The 19,842-nt window shown below is 43.3% G+C and overlaps 2 protein-coding genes across 2 annotated transcripts in view; one reads left to right on the forward strand and one right to left on the reverse strand.

Moving 5' to 3' along the window:
* The first annotated feature begins 892 nt into the window (after window positions 1–892).
* On the forward strand, window positions 893–9,946 carry BARHL1 (BarH like homeobox 1). The gene is made up of 3 exons (XM_051980258.1): window positions 893–1,407; window positions 6,122–6,344; window positions 8,668–9,946. The coding sequence occupies exons 1-3, from the start codon at window positions 942–944 to the stop codon at window positions 8,960–8,962; spliced, it is 984 nt and encodes a 327-aa protein (XP_051836218.1). The 5' UTR covers window positions 893–941; the 3' UTR covers window positions 8,963–9,946.
* A 3,434-nt stretch (window positions 9,947–13,380) lies between these two features.
* DDX31 (DEAD-box helicase 31) overlaps window positions 13,381–19,842 on the reverse strand; it is a 92,178-nt gene continuing 85,716 nt past the window's right edge. The window contains exon 20 of the mRNA XM_051980246.1: window positions 13,381–15,495. Within this exon, the coding sequence (XP_051836206.1) occupies window positions 15,348–15,495 (148 nt within the window). The 3' untranslated portion in view covers window positions 13,381–15,347. The remainder of the gene's footprint in view (window positions 15,496–19,842) is intronic.

Consider the following 19,842-nt stretch of genomic DNA (forward strand, 5'->3'; position numbering starts at 1 on the left):
TGAAAGGGGATCAGGCTCCTTCTTGCGAAACTGTGACATCACCCCCAAAATCACCCGGAACCAATCAGCGCCACCGTTCCAGGGACACGTGGGCGAGTCCCCCCTTTAAAAAAAAAACACAAAAAAAAACAAATCGAAAAAAAAAAACTACACCCAAAAAACCGAACGCCAAAGAAAAAGTGACTCAAGTTCATTTTTCAAAAGAAGGGGGGGAGGCATACCGCACACGAAGGAACTGGGAGAGCTGTAGAGAGGCCCGGATTTGCCAGAACCTCTGTCCAAGGTGCTGAAACGTTCGCCCAAGGCTGCGGAAGCGGAGGAAGTAGAAGCCGGTGAGCCAGGTGGAGCAACTTGCGCCTTGAGCTCTGTTTGCTGTCCAAGGTTCTGATGCCGTCAGGTGCGCTCCGCCTCACCGGCTGGAAGCCTGGGCGCCTGGGACATACTGCTGTCCGTGGTGCTGACTAGTCGCTTACTGTGCACTGCTCATCAGGAAGAAGGCTTTGATTATACTACTTTTTAGTTGTCATCATTCTTTTCTTTTTTCCCTTCTTTTGCAAATCTTTATTTTATTTAGATTTTAACTCATTTTTTTCTTTTCCAAAGGGAAAACTAGACCGGAAACTTTCCCGTCTATCCCCCCCAAACTTGAAGCTTTCTCCCTCCCTTTCCCCAGTTCTCCCTCCCCGACACTCCCACCACCCCCCCTCAGGCACCGCAGCACTTCGAGATGCTGCAGAAGCGCTGAGCCCTTGTGGATCTGATGCGCAAAGGCGTTTGGCCCAGAGCTCCCCGGATCCCCCAAGGCTGAACTCGGTCCAAGGTGCCCGCCAGCTCCCTGTCCGCCTGCCCCATGCCAGCCCTCAGCTAGGGGCAGGGGCGGTGGCTGCTGGGGTTGGTGGGTGGGTGGGGAGGTTCTGGGGAAAAAAGGAAGCGGCTTGGCTATGGAAGGCTCCAATGGATTTGGGATCGACTCCATCCTCTCGCACAGAGCAGGCAGCCCCGCCCTTCCCAAGGGGGACCCCCTGATCGGGGACTGCCGCTCACCCCTGGAGCTGAGCCCCCGATCGGAAGGCAGCAGCGGATGCTCATCTCCTGCTTCGCCAAGAAGGGACTGTCTGGACACTGGAGCACCACGGCCGGGCGGAGGGTCTGGCCAGGGTTTAGATTCCCACCTGCAGCCTGGGCAGCTGTCAGCTCCATCCCAATCCCGCTCCGTGACCTCCTCCTTCCTGATCAGGGACATACTTGCTGACTGCAAACCGTTGGCCGCCTGCGCACCCTACTCCAGCAACGGGCAACCCGCAGCCCAGGAGCCTGGGGGCCGTCTTTCGGCGAAACCTGGAGAGGACTTTAGAGATAAACTGGACAAAGGCAACAGCAACTCTTCTTCTGATTCGGAATATAAAGGTAAGAAGTCTGGAAGTGAGGACGTTAAGATAAGGGGGAGGAGGGAACTGGAGTCATAAAGTCTTGTAAACAATCATTCTCAAACTGGACACCTTCTCCAAGCTCCCTAAAAGACGAGTCTAGACACCTGATCATCTGGGTAGCATCTTTCTGGCTGTTTACCTTGTCCCATCGAGAAAATTTGAATGAGGGGAAATGAGTAATAGGGAGCGGAATAACACCTTTCAGTCCTGCAGGAGGCAAACTTATTATTTTATTAAACAAAACCAAACAAACAAAAAACAGAAGTATTCCTCCTGGGACATTTGACCCACTGATACAGCTTTTTGGTCCCTTCCCAGGATAACAAAAAAAGAGAAAGGAAAAAAAAAGAATAGTCCTTGATGAGACAATTCGGGGACCTATGGGTTTGATTTGAACGCCCCCAACCTGAAGCTAGAAACGAAGTTCTGTAGGCTGTGTCCACACCAGAATTTTCACTGAGGCCAGGTAAGGCCAGGGCTTCTCTGCCTTTGCTCTACATTTCCATCAAAGAATAGGCATTGAATTTCTTTCTTGACTAGTCCCTGCCCATTAGGGGCCAGAGGGACTCAAGTCGAAATACTAAGTTTAAAGAGATGTGCCAGCAGCAAGGTGATGTGGTTAGAGAACCTTGATACTGGAGTAGGAGCCAGAGGGCCTGGAAAACGGGAATTCTAAGAGGACATACTAGCTTTTCTTACTGAATTTGATTGTAAATGGACTTGAACATTGAATTCAGGGGCCTGGAAGAGACCCGTGGTTTTTCAGTTTTTGTCTATTTCACCTGTCTTCCTTACTCTCTCTTGAGTCAGTCTCCTAACTTTTGTTCACGGGGAGCTACCTGAGTGGGAAGAAAAAGGAAGATAAGGGCAACAAGAAAGGAAGAAGGGAAAGTTCTTTATGAGTGGTTTTCCCTTTTCCTCCTTATTACCTTTCAACTACATGGGCTGCATGCACCAAGAGGCACTGGTTTCTTTTTACAAGACTCTGGAAAATGTCAAGAGGAGCCTCAGGAGTCTACGTCGGAGAAAGGCTTATTTTCCCTTAACCGTGCTGAAGGTGTGGATAGCAAGGAGCTCCCTTTTCACTTCAGAATTAATTTCAATATCCCTTTCTTCAGGATGGAATTTTCTTATAAAGTTCCTTTTATTTTCTCTGAAGTCCACATATTTGTTCTCCTATCCTAAATCTCTATTAGAGATGAATCCATAAAGATGTGTGGAGCCAGAGTTTGGGAGAAGAGAAATCGGTTTTTAATTTTTTTTTTTTTAATTAAGGAATTAGGCTAACGGGTCCAGAACCCTCTAGCAAGATAAACTCCTCAATCAACCCTATCCCTAAATCCTTTCTTAAAGAAGAGCTACCAGGAAGTTTCTCGGATTCTGTGATATGTAAACAGGGGTTTGGAAGAGCAAAGAAGAAAGTGAGTTGGGCAAGAGCTACTAGGCAGGGAGTCTCAAGGAATGTGAGTAACAAACGGGAAAAGCTTCCGTATTTTCCCCTCTGTCTAGTTTTACCCTTGTTAAAGGACTGTTTTCAGATCGAGTAAGACTGGCCTTGGAGGAAGGGGACTGGCCTGATGCAGCTGTTTATATCCAACTCCAGGTTTCAAGATGAGAACAAAACCCGTTTCCTTTATGTATGTGAGAGTATGTGGAGAAGAATCAAAATACGAAGCCTTATGTAGCTCATCCTATTCTTTTTTCGAGCAATCTTGTCGAATTTAGATGAGAATTGATTCTGAAAATTATAATAGCCATGCCATTTCACTCTCTTCAGTAAGGAATGATGACGCTGAGTTTATTCCAAATATATAGTAGATACATGGATACTCAATTCCAAAAATGTATTGAGTTTTGTCCAGAAGTTTTGTCCTTCAATCCATAAGGTTCAGATGGAGAATACCAGGGATTGGAATACCAAAAGGAACAGGGAACAAACGGTGATCACAACTCGGTTGCAAAAACTATATAGGGAACTATAAAGGGAATTTTTGATTACAAAGACAGACGAAGGGCAGACCCATACTAACACAAATTATAAAATGTATATATCCCAGTCTACGAAAATTCGTCTATATTGTTAAGAGAAGTTTCCTTTGTAGACCAGCTGGTAGGGGGGAAAAATCACGAGGTTCCCGAAGTCTTCCTATACAAATTCCTATACAAATATTTTTAAAGGAGAGAAAAATAGATCTCGAGGGTATGGATATTTGTGTGAAACTGCCGGGAAATTTTACGTGATCCAGCTGTACTGAGCTTTTCGGCTGAGGTACATTCTGTTCTTGGGTCTCGGAACAATAGGCCAGCCCCAGATTGGACTAGGCTACTGAGCCTTGATATGAATTCCTTGAAAATGAAATGGAAAGGGAAAGCAACTAATGCGAGAATATTTCCTGCAATTTGAATCCCTTTTCGCAGCCAACTCCCCTGCTTCCCAAGTCTGGTCGCAGGCCGCCAAGCGGACAGGAAGACGTGAAGTGCCACCATAAACTTCACCCGGCCTTTCCTCCTGACACTATACATATATTCGTCTAACCCTTGAGTGAGAACCTCACTGGAGAACTGAAGCAACCAGCCGTATGATTCGACAGCCAATCTGGATCGAGTGGAAATCACCCGCTTCCTCCGGAATATTAAGTTTGGTTCTGAAAGTATCCGGAAAATTGCCTCAGTTCTCCATTTCCCTTCGCTGAAATAGACATAGCTTATAAGTACTTGCCCTTTTTCTTCCTGATTTTTCTCACCAGCTTCCAGCCTCTCATTCTCAGGAACTCAGCTAGCTTTCCCCAGCGCTCTCTTTCCTCAGTTCCGCGTTGAGCCACGGCCCTCTCCGGGGTTGAGAGCCACTGCCGTTCCAGTTGAGGAGTTTTGCTCCCTAGCGGCTCAATTAACCGGATTATTGTTCCCTACAGAGAGAAATCAACTCGTATTCCACTCAAGCCCTGTCAACACTAAAGCAGCTCACAGTGAAATTCACCGTAAAGGACTGAACACAGGGATGTTGCTCTTCTACCTTCTCCGCCAATTTATGGAAAGTGGCTGTTTTGGCTACTTAATCGCTTTAGGGGAGGAGAGAGGGAAATAAGAGACAGAGAGAAAAAGAGAAATAAGAGAAAGCGAGCGAGCTAGCGAGAGAGAATGAATTCAGTTTTAGGATATAGAATATCCCGTAGTAAAGCAATGAAATATCTGAGAGTATATTTGTGTTAGAGAGGAAAGAGACGTGTTGGGGGACAGAATAAAATAGGTATTCCATAAATCGCATTTTAATATACTTACCAGATCCATAAACATTACTCTTTTTTTCTGGCGTATTATATATACACGTTATGTACAATGGTGTATTTTATTACATATAACATTTAAATATAAATACAAATATTACATATAAAATATGAATGCCTATTTATAGCTAAAATATTTCTACAATAAACTGAGGTCCGACATAGATAAGTAATTATTTGTATTATTTTACAATGTCTCTGTCTCTGTTAACAATGTAAAATAATACAAATAAATACTTATCTATGTCGGACCTCAGTTTCCGCAACTGTAGAATGAGAAGGTCTAACTAGATGGTCTTTAAAGTCTTTTCCTGTGCTTACATATTGTTCTAATACATACATTCCTAAAATGTGCATATTGCGAATGATCATCGATCTACTCTTTAATATATGTTTATTTTTCTTAACTCAAACCTCAGAATACATTCTATTTTTAACATATCACTTGCATTTGACGTATTAATAAGTAATTTCCAAAATTAGAGACCTTTGTGTATGTGCTTTAAGATACAAAGTTCTGAGCAAGATATGGTCTTACAAAGACGTAGGAATTTATCCTTAAGGATAAGGTTTCGACCGTTTTCTGATTCACTTTTTAATTTGGCTTTACACTGCCCCTTATGCACATGATCCTATGATCTTATGATCCTTTTCCCCAAGGGGGGGTGGATGGGAAGGAGGAAGAATGCAGTGATTTCCTGAGCCTCTGAGGCACAGCAGATCCTGTGCGGCCAAAGGCTTGGTTGCAAAGAGAACATTCGCCCTGTGAGTTCACATACGCATCTGTTTCATTCCAGACTTCCCCTCCCTTAAACTCCCCCCTTGAAGTCTTTTTGGCTTAATTTACCCCCACTCCAGAACTTGAAGAACAAGGGAACAGAGTGGATCATATTCTGAAAATACCACCTCCATCCCCTTCTATTCACACGCATACATACACTTCCTAGGTCAATGGGAAGAAAAGAAGGATATTGAAGTCGTTGAAAGTAGAAAGTTATAAAGAACTTTCCCCAAGGTTTCGTTTCCCTTTCTTTTCTATAGATTCAACATTGTCTTTTTCTATCTTTGTTGTGGAAATCGTAACTCAGATAAACCTACCTAGAAGAATAAAGAGCCAACCCAGGCTGGGGAAGAATTTTTTTTATAGGGGGAGTGGCAGGCAAGCGCGGTGGGGAGGAGAGGTGGGGGGGGGGGGGAAGAGAAACCAGCTTTTGAAGTAACAATCGCAAAACAGATCAACAACTTGTGAAATTATCCTCGGAAGCACAAAAGCAGCTGGGAGGCGAAGTTTGGACTTCCTAGTTTTCCACGCAGTTATAGAGAAACTGAGTTTCTAGAAAAGGGGCGGAAAACTAACTAGTTAGATCTTGTAGAGCTGGCTTTGACCCTCTTGATTGTCTTCCCCAGTGAAAGAAGAAGGTGACCGAGAAATCTCCAGCTCCCGGGACAGTCCCCCAGTGCGCCTGAAGAAGCCGCGTAAAGCTCGCACTGCCTTTACGGACCATCAGTTGGCGCAGCTGGAACGCAGCTTCGAGCGGCAGAAATACTTGAGCGTGCAGGATCGCATGGAGTTAGCCGCCTCGCTCAACCTCACTGACACGCAGGTCAAGACTTGGTACCAGAATCGCAGGTGAGGTGCCTGGGAGGCCCCAAAGGGGAGTTGGACAGAAGACCTCCGGGATCTGGGATCGGGGAGGGTGCTCTGAAAGCCAACACTTGCCTGAAACCCACCCCTCATCAATCCGATCTTCATCCCAGAGACAAAACTTAGACAACACTGGCTCAATACTCACACTGCATGCGGACAAAGTCCACGAACACACTAACGCATGCAACTTTCAGCACAAATCTGTGATTCTATGTTATCCCCAAAAGCTAGGATCTGAATGAAAGCATTGAGGTATTCCAAATTAGACATACACAATGCATAAACTCTAACACAATACAAGTGAACTGACACCACAAAGAAAGGTAAGACATACACAGTACAAAGTAGGCGGCCAGACATATCCATGTGCTCTTCCACCAGCCCCATCCCCTCTTTCCCTTACTCTTCTCCTCCCCCTCAATCTGGTCCCCCCAGGCTCTTTAGATGGCCTTGCACTCAGCAGCCTGCTCTGCTGTGCCAAGGCACCTGAATCTCTCCCTATGTCACTGGGGAATTGGACTTTGCCACTGGGGGGAGGGTCTGTAGGTTGACCTCTCTGACCTTTGCTCTCGATTCTGGAGTGAAAATTAGTGAGATGCTTGTCCCGTATTAGGGACAGAGAGTAAACCCGGATTAGAGAAGATCGAAAAGCAGAGGTCAGATCAGGAATCAAGACTGAGCGCAACACATAGGGTAAGGTAGAAGCGTGCTTGTTTGAAATCACCCTTCTATAAGGGTCTAGGAAGAGAAGGGGTTTTAGTGTGGTTCCCAAGGCCTGGGCTCAAATCCTAGCTTTCCTGTATACTCTGGTGAACTGCAAATCATCGGTCTGTTTCCGCAGAGAGGAGGAGAATTCAGCACTATCTTAGGCACCTACCAACTACATTGTGAGGGTTAATTAGCAAAGAAACACTTGCAGCTCCTATGGAAAAGGTGCAAAAAATTGATACTTTCTTTTGGGAATGTTACAGGTGACCTAAAAGTCGAAGATGTTCCTAGTGTCACTCTCAATCTCAGCCGAAAAGCTCCCTAAACAAGTCGAATAACACATAGATCTATTAATAATAAATACAGATTACTGCTCTGGGCATCAATAATTAAGGGCGGTTACAGTAATTACACAATTATGATGATGATGAATAATTCAGGGAGGGAAATTGGGTTGATGCTCCTTGAGCCTAAGACCATGAGGGCCAAGAACACATCTCAAAATGATGCAGAGGCTCCGGCTGAAGACTTCAAGGCTCGGCAATGTGTCACAGAGGGCACCCCCATCTCAAGACCCCTCAAGCTCCCATTATTGCCTGAGCAGAAATTCAGACCTCAAGAAGTCTTTGAGTTTGTAAGGAGGCTTGGGGTTAGTGGATTTCCTTTTCCCACTTCTTTTTACTTCCCTTTATCAAGGAGCTAACGCACTTATTAGTGCATTATCAGTTCCTCTGGTCAACTCAGCGCCTCTAACTCTTTGGCTAGTGAACTATCACATCATCCTGCAAACTCCAAATTTGCCCCAAACCTCATTCATATTTCCATGTATATCCTATTTGAAGGTGAAAATACTGGGCTCCCGGCTTCTGTCCCCTTCTTCCAGTCTGCCTCACTGGTCACAAGGGCGACAGACTGGGATTGCGACTCCAAAATCCTGGTTTGGGAAGACTTGGAAATCAGGCAACCTAACCAACACGGCCCTCATTCCTCATGGCCCCTCTCCCCAAAGTAATCGTGAGTCTCGGATGGAATTCCGCTGGAGCAGGAGGCTTCTGGGAGTTAGTTTTGCTTTTCTGTTCATTAGGGTCCTATATGATTGTTTGCATCATCACCATCGCTATCATCATTATCATTATTCTTGTAAATATGCCTGCTCTGCTGCTTGGGAGTACCAGACGAAGAAGGCATAAATAACCTTCTGCTTGACTCTCACCTCTCCCCGCTCTCCCGCCTGTTCTTCCTCTGTCTCTCGGTTTAGGCAACCGAGACTGGGGTATTCCACTACCAGTCTCGGAATTCCTTTCTTTCTTTCTTGATCTTTTCCTGCCCTCTGTTCTCTCAGTCCCTATCTCACCTCTCTTTTCGTTGTTTCTCCCGCCCCCCCTCTTTTTTTTTTTTCATGCCCTTGCATGTTCCCTTAGTCCAGCTCCTTTCTCGGTGAGAAGTCAGTTGAGCTCAGTAGGCTTTTATCTCGCTCCATCTCCACTAACACTTTCGAATTTGGACGGGGATAGCAGGGTTGATTGAGCCAGATCCAGGAGTTGGCCTCTAGGCGCCCAATTCCCTTATCCGACGCTGTATGTGTTTCCATTCCCAGAACCAAATGGAAGCGTCAGACGGCTGTGGGTTTGGAGCTGTTGGCAGAGGCAGGCAATTACTCAGCGCTGCAACGGATGTTCCCGTCGCCTTATTTCTACCCGCAGAGCTTGGTTTCCAATCTGGACCCTGGAGCAGCCCTCTACTTGTACCGGGGCCCCAGCGCTCCTCCGCCCGCACTTCAGAGACCTCTGGTGCCCCGCATCCTTATCCACGGACTCCAGGGAGCCAGCGAGCCGCCCCCTCCCCTGCCTCCCCTCGCGGGCGTTCTCCCGCGAGCGGCACAGCCCCGGTGAGCCTCAGTCCCCAGCCTTAGCCACCCGGGCGCTAGTTCTCCCTTCTCCGCGCGGGCCGCGCAGCCCCCACCCTCATCCCAGTTCACTGATACCAAGAGTGAGGAGACAAGGGAGAGCAGAATCCGCTGCGCGCCCGGAGGGGAGACATCCTTCACCTAGAGTCCTCTCTTGGAGGAATGGGTATTGAAAATCCTCCCTGCCGAGTATAAACTCTCCCAATCCCCTCATCGCTCCAGAACAGTTTCCCACAAGGGGCCAAAGGTCAAAACTCCAAGAGCTGGCCAGTGGCTGATTCTCACTTCGTCCCCAACTCTCTCAGCTGCCGCGCTTCACTCAAACCAGCCGAGAATGGGGTCAGTTTGCCCTAACCGGGTTATATCTGACTCTGTGCATACATTTACCCCTACAGCTCTTCATTCTGCCCCCGCCCAATTTGCTTCTTAATCACTGAGAAATTTGACCCGTAAGGCGCCTCCTCTCCCTGCCTTTCCCCCAGTCTGGGTGGGTGGGTGGATGAAGGAACCACGAACTGCTCGCTTTGTCCCTAGTCCCTTTGCTCCAGGTCTCCTGCTGTATATTTGTCCCTCCCTCCCCATACTCTACAGAATGGGGAGGGCAGGGTGGAAAACGTGGACAGCTGCTTGTACTGTGACGTCCCCCACCCCCTTTCCTTCTCCTCTTCCTCTCCCCCAGCGGGAGCCCCGGCCGGACCCAGAGGAGAGTCTGACCGGGCCGGGCCGAGCTGTACATACCGCGTGTAAAGTGTATATGAAGTTATTTATTCGTGACCCATGAGCCCGTGACCGTGTCCGTGAATTTGTGAGTCTGTAGCCTGCGCCCTCCCCGTTCCCGGGCATGGCAGGAAGGGGCCAAGCAGACTTGCTTATGCAGCCCCCAACCTCCAGCCCGGACCCCTGGGCCAGCCAGGTCCCTTGGGCTCGCGCTCTCTTTTTTAAATGTCGAAATAAACTTCTTACAAATCCACACGCCTTCTCATGTGCACGCTGCCTCTCGCCTAGTACTCTACCCCTCCAGCCCTTGGCTCTTCCGCCCCTTATAATTTGGCCTCTCCCTTCTTCCGATCCTACACTGATGCCATCTTACTTTCACTTTTTCACCTCTCAATTTTCTCTCCCCCTCCTTTTCCCTTTCTTTATTCGATTCCCATTTCTCTGTTTTCTTGGCTTTCTGTTTCTCTTTCTTTTCCGCTCCCTCTCCCCCCTTGCTCTTTCCTTCTTTTATTCCCCGCTTCGATCCATTCACCGGATTTCTTCCCTTTATAGCCCTTCCCTCGACAGTCCTAGACTGTTTTCCTTTCCTACATCACTGGCACTTGGGCCCTTAGTCTCAAGAAGATAGAGTTCCAGGGGGCCTGGGCTGGGAAAGAAGGTAAAAAGAGCTGGGGGGGGGGAGGGTCGCGTAGAGATGGGGGTCACTCTCCGGGCGCTTGCTTTGCAGAGGGCTGGGTTGCCATTCGCCCTCTCCAAGATGAGCTCATCTGTCCGGGCCCATGCACCAGCAGCTGGTGACCGGGACCCGAGGGGTGCGGGGAACGACAGATGGGCGCCGAGACGGAGCCCACTCTCCCCCCATACGGAACCCGTTGCCCACTATCAACCCCTCCTCGTCCGGGTCACTCCCTTCCTGGTCCTGGACTAACTGTCAGCCCCAGGATGGAACAGTGGCGGGGGAACTAAGGAGGCTAAACTATTCATTCCTAGCCTCTGTTAGGTCTTGCACCTTTCAGCTGCCCTGGGGAATTCAGACTACCAGACTCTCAGCTATCTTCCGCTAAACCTGAGGCACTTTAGCAATACTTTGCAGATCCCGTTCCTTTCACACTTCCTATTTACCCTTGGGGTCAGTTTTGGGATAAGAGGGCGGGGTGGCAATTCTTTTCTTGCCCTACTAGCTTCTGCTTCACCCCAACGCCAGGATCCCAAGGGGGCTGGATTTAAACCCTGAGCCAGACTCCAGGCTGTGCCCACATTCAGGGGGAAAATCATTCCCATCTCAGGGGAGGTAGCAGGTGCTCTTAGTGGACCAACCCCTTCCCCCTCTCCCCCCTTCTTTTCCCCCATCCACTGTCCAGCATTCAACCTGCAGCGGCTCTGACCCTCAAAATGCTAAGGGTGGGGGAGGCACCAGACTCTAAGAAAGGAGAAACATCCAGGGCTGGGAATCGCCTTTCAGTGGAACAATAACCAGAGACCCTTCCAGTTTTGTTGACAGGAAAGATCTGGGAGATGAAAAACTGCTTTGGAGGGGAGAGAAGGGTGGGGGAAAACTGTAGTATAGAGGCCCTCATTAAAAGCAGAGCCAGCTCCTGGTCTGCAACTGTTTCCTACCCCCACTCTATCCAACACGCACACATATACACACACACCCCTCTCTTTCTTCCCTGGGATGGTGAGGGTATTATTATAATTTTGCAAAATGCACAGCAGCTAATTAAGTCAAAACAGCCCCTTTGCATTCGGCTTCTTTTGCATGTGAATGGGGGTTGGTAAATCCCCAGCTCTGGATGTGGTGGGGGTGATGGGGGGATTGTCCCCAACTCAGGGTTAATGAAGTGGGAAAGGAGTCTCTCATAGCCTCCTGCAAACAAAACCCCCCCATGCAACAAACCCTGTCCAAATCCTACATGGATTGACTTAAACCCAGGGGATAAGTGCTTTAAATTAATCTCATTGAATAAGAATGAGACCAAACAAAACTCTTTAAAATCATATTAAAAATCTATCAAAGGACAACTTGCACTGGTGTGCTTTTCATTTTGTGAAAGTGAAGGAGATAGAATAGAGCAACCATCTTTACATTTACACAGCAGCAGTGTAAATCACAGACATATTCTCAACTATTTAATTGTCCTTGTACCTTAGAGGCGATTTCATATCTTACATTAATGAAGAACAAGGCTTCCCGACAAGTTTATAATTACAATATTTAAAATTGTCCTGCCATTCTCATCTGCAATAACTTTACAACCTTTATGGTAAAGCAGGTTTGTGTGTGTGTATGTGTGTGTGTATTTTTAACTTTCATCTATTTAAAAAAAAAAAAGCTCACCTTGGTTTCTATGATGGGTGATTTCAGAGGGAGAAGAGGAGGCTGAAGTGGCCTCTGGAGGGGGTCCTGAAAAAGTATAGCTCCTGAAAAGGTCCACCTTTTCTTCAGTTCCTTCCTTACAACACAGACACTCCCAGAGACAGATGTGCCTTGTGGTCCCTTGCATGGAAGATGTGAAATGTAAAGTAAGTTTGAATCCTCTGTTATAGAATCTATGATAGAAAAGCTCCTGTAGATATTTTGGAGAAAGTTAAATGAACTTTAAAGTTACTCCAAACTGTCACCAGTCAAACTGACTTTAAATGGCCTTTCCCTAAATTCTTCTCTACAATTCAACAGCAATAGTAGAAAAGGTACAAGCCTCTTAAGAGGAACTTTTATTAAATAAAGTTCCTTTCCAAGAAAGAATATGATGTAATAATTCCCAGAACAACTGGAAAACAAATAATCATTTTAGTAGAGGGAGAGAGAAAGTCATTTTTCTATCTTTGAGAAACAAACACTGGGACTTAAGTGTTTTTCATTAACTAATAAACTAAAATCCAGAAATCTGGGGCAATTGTCATTTTCCAATCACCTGACTAAATGGCTTTCTACCATTCCATTAGTTTTTTAAAAAATTCAAAGGAACCCACTGGGCTTTGTAGAAATTTTTCTTTTGCTGAGGTTTAATCTGAACTTAGTTCTATAGGAATGGAAGTTGCTGTTTGCATTACATCAACACTGACTTAATTAGATCACACACAGGCACCTATTTTGCCAAAGGTTCTTTGCCCTTCATTGCATGAGAAATGAGGGTCCCTTCTGAAGATTTGCAACCATTAGGGGTTGCAAATACGAAGATGTTTGGGAACCAGAAAAGGAATTCTATACAATCCACTAGGGAAAAGAACTGTAGGTTGTAACAGTTCCTTAAATGCTCAACTTCTGTGAGTCTTTAAACATGAAAAACAGGAGCACAGTAGAAAATGAGAGACAAGTTTGGGAAATCAGAAAATAGATGATTAAAAATGCACACAAAATTAGAATATGTACAGTGGAATTAGGCAAAGGCTTTACCTAATTGATGCCTGAAATGTATAATCTTTCATGAGCTATAATAAGAGAAAGATTTATTTTTAAGGTTATTTCAACTCAGATAATATTAACCTTAAATCTGCTAAATCCTTGTTTCTTTATTAACTGGGGGGGGGGGGGGGAAGGAGGGGAAGGCGATATTGATTCTGCTTAGAAATATATCCAGGCATCATCTTAATGTGCGATGAAATGTTTAGGTCATTATTAGCAAAGTAAGTTGGGGTTCGTAGCTTGCAGATACACACACATACACAATGATATACACATATATCTTTTGCATAGTTATAGCATGTTTTACTTCAGGAATGTGAAATAACCTTACAATTATTCATCCTTTAATACAAGGAATATTTGAAAAAATATGTAGGTTTTTGCTTTTGATCCCCCCCTCCCAATTGGCTTGCTTTAAGCCTATTTGTTAAACTATTGGGTTTTGTCTATAAAAAGTTTGATCCCTTCTTTTCTCATCCAAATCATTTGAATTATTATGCATCAAAATAAATGAGTGTGTGACAGATTTGCTCAGTCATTTTTGACATATACTGCAGGTTTTTTTATTATTATTGTTATAAATTTCACCAACGGTTCCTATTAATTCACATGACAGTTGACTCTTGAGAAGGTCATATTTCTCATGCAGATCACTTTTTATTAGGCTCACAGTCTACCTCACACACTCTGAGTCACTTCTATTGTAATGTTCTAGATGACGTTTGGCTTGAATCTGATTGCCCACTATCAAAAAGGAAAGACTTGATACCTGCCCCCTTTATCACTTGGTAAATGTGAGTCTTCTCAAAGCTTACATTATTTTACTGGTCAATTGGCTAATTCTAATCTGGTATTTCCTTGGGAATATCTCAGAACTTTGTCACAGAACATCTAGACATGGTCACTTAATAACCACAAAGGAAGATGGCCACGAAATGCCTAAATGAAGCTGTTGCAAAGGGTTCTTGAATATGAAGGAAACCGCTGAGATTTTTAGTCCTTTCTCCTGTGGCCTCTTTAGCATTTCCTTTATGTAAATATTACATTTATTGGGAAATCAATACTTCTCAAGGGGGGAAAGAGGCTCTCTCTAGTCTTGCAGTCATACCCAATGGAGAATCCATGCTCTGGCTCACAACATAAAGAAGTCCAGGGCTCTAGTGGAACTCTGTTGGGTTTCATCAGGAAGAAAAACACAGGGGTATTGGTGCCCTTTGACTTCAAAGGCAAGTAATAAAAAGACAACGGTAAATCAATTAGCCCTGAAAAATATCTTTTCTGAGGAACACTGAAAAGGGAATAATGCAAGAAATAATATATAAAAGTGACATTATATTTATTTACAGCAACATTTTTGGAGAAAATAAGGAGGCTGGGGAGTATGCCACAACACTGGTATTCCTGATCAGTTCTACAAAATGATTCTTGGTCCTTCTCACAGACACTTCATGCATGCATTGGGAAAGGGAATTTTGAGAAATAAAATTTCTCTCTTAAGCATACCCATTTCACAGACTCATGCTTTGAGAATTGGAAGAGACCTTAGAAATCAACAAGTTTTGCCCACTCACTTTATGGATGGGGAAACTGAGGCTCAGAGAAGGTATGTGAGATCTGTCCAAAAGCTCCTCATCAAGTCACAAATTGCCCTTTACAAATAATACCAAAGGTACCAAATAGCACAAAAACAAAACAGAACTGTTAAAATTCTGGAAATGACAACAGGGTTAATATATTTTATAAGCTAGCCTGTGTCATAGTAGGCTTGTATTGTATGGCACATCCGAATATGTTCAATGACTTAGGATGGAGTTTTTTTTGTCTTTTTTTTTTTTTTTTTTACTACTGCTCACTTAAAAAATCGATCAGTTTCTAGAGTCAATGGAATGAATATAGATATTGGCTAATTAGCTAATTGTTTCTGTGATGTTGCTCCTCTTGGTTTCTATTTTTGCTCCACTCACAAAGAATGATAGCTGTGGGTTCAATTGTAATGTTTCGAAATTTAGTCTTAGAAAAAGAGAAATATGCTTATTTTCAATAAGGTTCCTCTGAGAAAAATAAGACATCTACCAATTCAGAACTTCCAGGGTCCACTTTGAGGCTCAGTGCTGTGTACAGAGGCAGTTTTTAAGAAGTCTTAGCTAAGTCTCACTGCCCTACAGACCATCTTTGTGGGCTTTTCTAATGTTTCATGGAGAGAGATTTTCTTTTCCTTGCCCCCACCGTAAAGGTTGGGAGCTCCAATTCAATTCTGCAGTGTGTGGTTTCTGGGTTTTCCATGTTTGTTTTGCTTTTTGACCTTGGCATCGACAGCTTCCATTCCACTTGAGTATTCTGAACGCAAGATTTCAGCAAGACGGTGTTTACTCTGGGTCTTCTTATGAGGGTTAGGCCTAGGAAAGAGTAAAAACAGGGAAGGAAAAAAGAAACTTTATATATTTTTTTCAATCTAACATAGGCTGGTGGCGGCTGGTTCTGAGACTGCGAAAGTGACATTTTTGTATTAACAGAAGCACAATCCCTTCAATTGTGCTTGTTTTGATATTCTCGGTTACCAGAAGATTAGATACGGTGCTGACAGATTTTCATAACGGTGGCAAAATATCATGGCATTTTTAAAAGTGAAGCTTTGTTCTGTACTGTTGTTTTCATGGAAAAAAAGGAACACAGGCTGATGGCAAATGAGGTATATGATACATCAGTTTGCCAAAGGAAAAAAAAAAGCCCCCCCCCTAAAACTCAACAACATTCAGTAATAAAACTACTTTAATAGCAACTACAGTAACCCCAACTTGGTTAAAAAATAATCGTCCCTCACAGTAGCGATCCACAGTAGCAATAAGGAGGACTCCAGTTCTCCCGAGACAGTGAAGACGGCTGACTGGTGTTTCGAGCAGACCTTTCTGTGGTCTAGACGGCTGAATAGATTACTTAATAGGCATTTCTTCATTGGACTGGGAGGACTTTTTAATCTTTTGGTCCCTTCAAAATCAAGTCCCAAGGTACATTTGGGAAGCTTGGTTTATGTCTCAAATATTGGCTACAACTGCAGCCCTCCTAACACCGCACACAAGCCTTGGGTACTGGAGGGAGGTCTCTCTACTGCAGTAATCCACACTGAAAAATGCCAAAGGTTTAAAATCAATTTCAGCTGCTGAACTGCAGTAACTGTTTTCAAAAGACGGTAGCCTTGCCATTTGATCAGAAGATCAGAGAGGGAAATTTGTAGAAGTTCAATCAGACATAGGGAAAATGATTATATAAACTGCCGAGTGAAATATTTAATGTTTCTTAAGACACACGGATGGGTTTCAAATTTGTTTTCAAAAGCAGCAGTGACCACGAAAGATACACAACACATCATGGAAAGGCCATCACTGGTACCTGTTAGTGCCCAGGGTTTTGCAAAAATTCCCTAGGCATTAAGGGAATATACATTTTTAGGAAGATAGATTATGCCCTCATCTTTGTTTTTTCTTTTTTCCTTTTTAATCTAGGATGAAGACAATAGTGGGCAAATGCTTGGACTTAGAATCTAAGTAAGTGAAAACCCTTTGTAAGACAGGGATCAGGAGAGACAGCTAACCCTGTTTTGCAATATAAGTTATAAAGTGTCATGAGACCAGGTTCTACCAGACTATTACTTTATGCAGTTATGTTTCAGAGAACTTGACTCAAAATTATGGTATAAAGAAATTTATATGATATTGATCTATGTTCTGATAGAATTCTTTTTTGTATAGAAGTACAAATTAGATAGTATGAGAAGGCATATCTTGACTGCCAGAATGAAGTTCTGAAGCAATTATATTATATTATATTTTAAGGTTATTTGTGTGGGACAGGAGAATGAGAGAATTAAGAAGAAAATTTCAAATGATAACTTCTGTTACTCATTTCATTATGGCAGTAGAGACCATATCTGTGGATATTACTGAATAGCATTTCATTTAAGACTATTATAAATGTCGTTACCCTCAGTCGTCACAGTTTCTTGCCTTTTGTCCTCCATCAAAAATATTAAACCAATGCACTCTATGACAGTGAAAAAAATCACTGGCCAGGAGTCAGAGGATCTTAATTTAATGCCAGCTTGGATTTTATATTTTTTGTATGACCTTCAGCAAACCAGCTGATTTCAATTTCCTTAACTGTAAAATACTATGATGGTATGGGAAAAAAAACCCCAAATAAAAATCAAAACCTGCTTATCTTAAACTTTTTAGAGATAACCAAGTATAGTAAAATGTTTTGATAAATGGAGGGTAGCCCTTTTGAGCACTATTTATATTTCAGACTGAGCTATTCATGGCAACTCCTACAATGGGAAATATGTATATATATATATATATTTTAAGGATTGGAAGTGATTTTATGATAATGAATTCACATCTATATTGTGCCTTTAGGTTTACAAAGGCAAGTGTAATTGACATAGTGGATGTTACTGGACTTGGAGCCAGGAAGAAATGAGTTGAAACCTAGCCTCAGATCCTTTCTAGTTCCTTGACCATGGGCAAGTTACCTACCTCCATTTAATTTAATTTCATCAACTAAAAGGGCGATAGTGGTAGTAACAGTACCTATCTATGAGGATCAAATGAGACATTTCTAAAGCACTTCACACCTTTCCTGGCTTATGGCAGGTAGTATATAAATGCTTATTCCCTTATCCTTCCATTGCAACCCTGTCAAGTACATACAGCAAGTCTCAGTCCCCTTTAACAGACAAATAAACTAAGCCCCACAGGGGTCAAGTGAGTTGTTGAAGATTAACACAGCAAATTCGTGGAGGAGTAGGGACTAAAAAACAAGTCTTCCCACCCCTGATTTAGTGCTCTTGCTACTCCACTGGGCTCCTTCTGTGGGATTCTATTTCTCATTCGGCAGCTCCCATGCTCATGTACCCTCTCTGTACCTGATTGAGGTCCAAGTTGCAAGGGGGTTGATTTGTGATTTGGAAAAGGCAGGAGACAGGCCCGGCAGTTAAGAGAACTTAACTTGTTCCAAACTGATGGCTGCCAGTTCTATGTGCCTGCAGTTTATTTTTAGTTGGGTTATATGACAGACAGAGTGAAAAGGTTCTGACAGGAAGAAATGCTGTTTCTTCCCCCTTGTTTGAAGCTTGAGTGTTCACAATGTGTATAATTTTAAATGTAACAACCTGGGTTTCAAAATATGCTAAGTATCAGTCAAAATATCCTCCCCAGCATAAGCTCCTGTACTTCAAAGATCTCTCCTGCCACTGCTAAAGCAAAATAAGTAAATAGTATATTACTTGGCTGATTGATACACTAATTGCCTACAAAAATGGCACAGGCTATGTCACCACCAAAACTTTCAGCCAAAGACAAGCAGGGTGGCAAACTTGTATTCCTAACCAAGAGCCCATAGGTTTTAATCTACGTGAGCACATATATTTAAAAAAAGGAGTCTATATAAATGTGAATATAAAATGGAGTGAGAATACATATGTATGCCAATGTGGAAATTTGTTTTGATTGACTATATATGTATGTGATGAATCTTGACTATAAATAGGTGTGTGTGTGTGTGTGTGTGTGTGTGTGTGTGTGTGTGTATTTATTTCCTAAGAAATTCTTGTTTCCTTAGAAAACTTGAGAATTCTTGAGGCTTTGTGATGAGCCATGTTGCCCACCCTTCTGACAGAGAAGTGATGGACTCAGAGTGCATATTGCAACAATTTAAAAAAAACTATATGGCCAATAAGAAATTCTGTTTTGTTTGACTATGCATTCCTATTTCAGAGGTTTTGTTTTTCTTCCTTTCTTGATGGGGAAAGAAGGAGTGGCAAGAAAGCAAAGGAGAAAGATTATTCTTGCTTAAAAATAAATGAAATTTAACCTATTTAAAAAAGATAACATGTATATATATGTACACAAATACACCAAATATATGTGTACATATGTATATGCACACACATAATATAAATAATTTAAAAATGTCATCACTGTGGGCAAATCACCACCAATGAAGAACAAAGTATCTCATACCTTTGTAGATAGTTTCAAGTTTCTATGGCTGAAAAAAAAATCACGTCATTATCTACTCTCTAGTAATGAAGTTACATAAACTTACTTAGGTTGGTTTTTGGATAAGAGATATACAGTCCAACACCAGGGCCATAGCTAAAATCTTTTGATAATTTCTGTCAGAGCTAACATACTATTAACAGTGCCTTCAAGAATCTGCTCTCAACCTCCATGACCGGATGAAGCAGTGGAGGATATCTCAGTAGCAGGGCAGAAGCAGTAGAACAGGGTCTGGAATGGAGTCAGGAGAGCTGAGTTCAAGGTCTAGCTGCCACTCATTATATGTATAACTTTTTGCTGTTCAGTTCTTTTCAGTTGAAGCGACTCTTTCTGACCCTGTTGAGAGTTTTCTTGGCAAAGACTCTGGAGTGATTTACCATTTCCTTCTTCATCTCATTTTACAGATGAGGAAACTGAGGTTAAGTTACAGGGTTAAGTGTCCAAGACTGGATTTGAATTCATAAGGATGAGTTTTTCTTGACTCTAGGCTTGGACTCTATTTATTGCACTATCTAGCTCCCCCACTCCAGTAACTTCAGGGAACTAGCTTAATTTATTTTATCTCTAGTTTTCCTCATCTGTAAAATGAAATTGGACAAAATAATCTCAATTGTCCTTTTCAGCTCAAAATCTGTGATCCTATAATGAATCCCTATCTTATCAATATCTAACATATATTAATTTATC

Source organism: Antechinus flavipes, chromosome 2, assembly GCF_016432865.1.
Source record: "Antechinus flavipes isolate AdamAnt ecotype Samford, QLD, Australia chromosome 2, AdamAnt_v2, whole genome shotgun sequence".
NCBI classification, from domain to species: domain Eukaryota; kingdom Metazoa; phylum Chordata; class Mammalia; order Dasyuromorphia; family Dasyuridae; genus Antechinus; species Antechinus flavipes.

Coding starts and splice junctions, on each gene's coding strand:
- BARHL1 (XM_051980258.1), top strand. CDS start 942: ATGGAAGGCTCCAATGGATTTGGGATCGACTCCATCCTCTCGCACAGA. Junction 1,408..6,121: donor TTCTGATTCGGAATATAAAG/GTAAGAAGTCTG, acceptor TGTCTTCCCCAG/TGAAAGAAGAAGGTGACCGA. Junction 6,345..8,667: donor ACTTGGTACCAGAATCGCAG/GTGAGGTGCCTG, acceptor TTCCATTCCCAG/AACCAAATGGAAGCGTCAGA.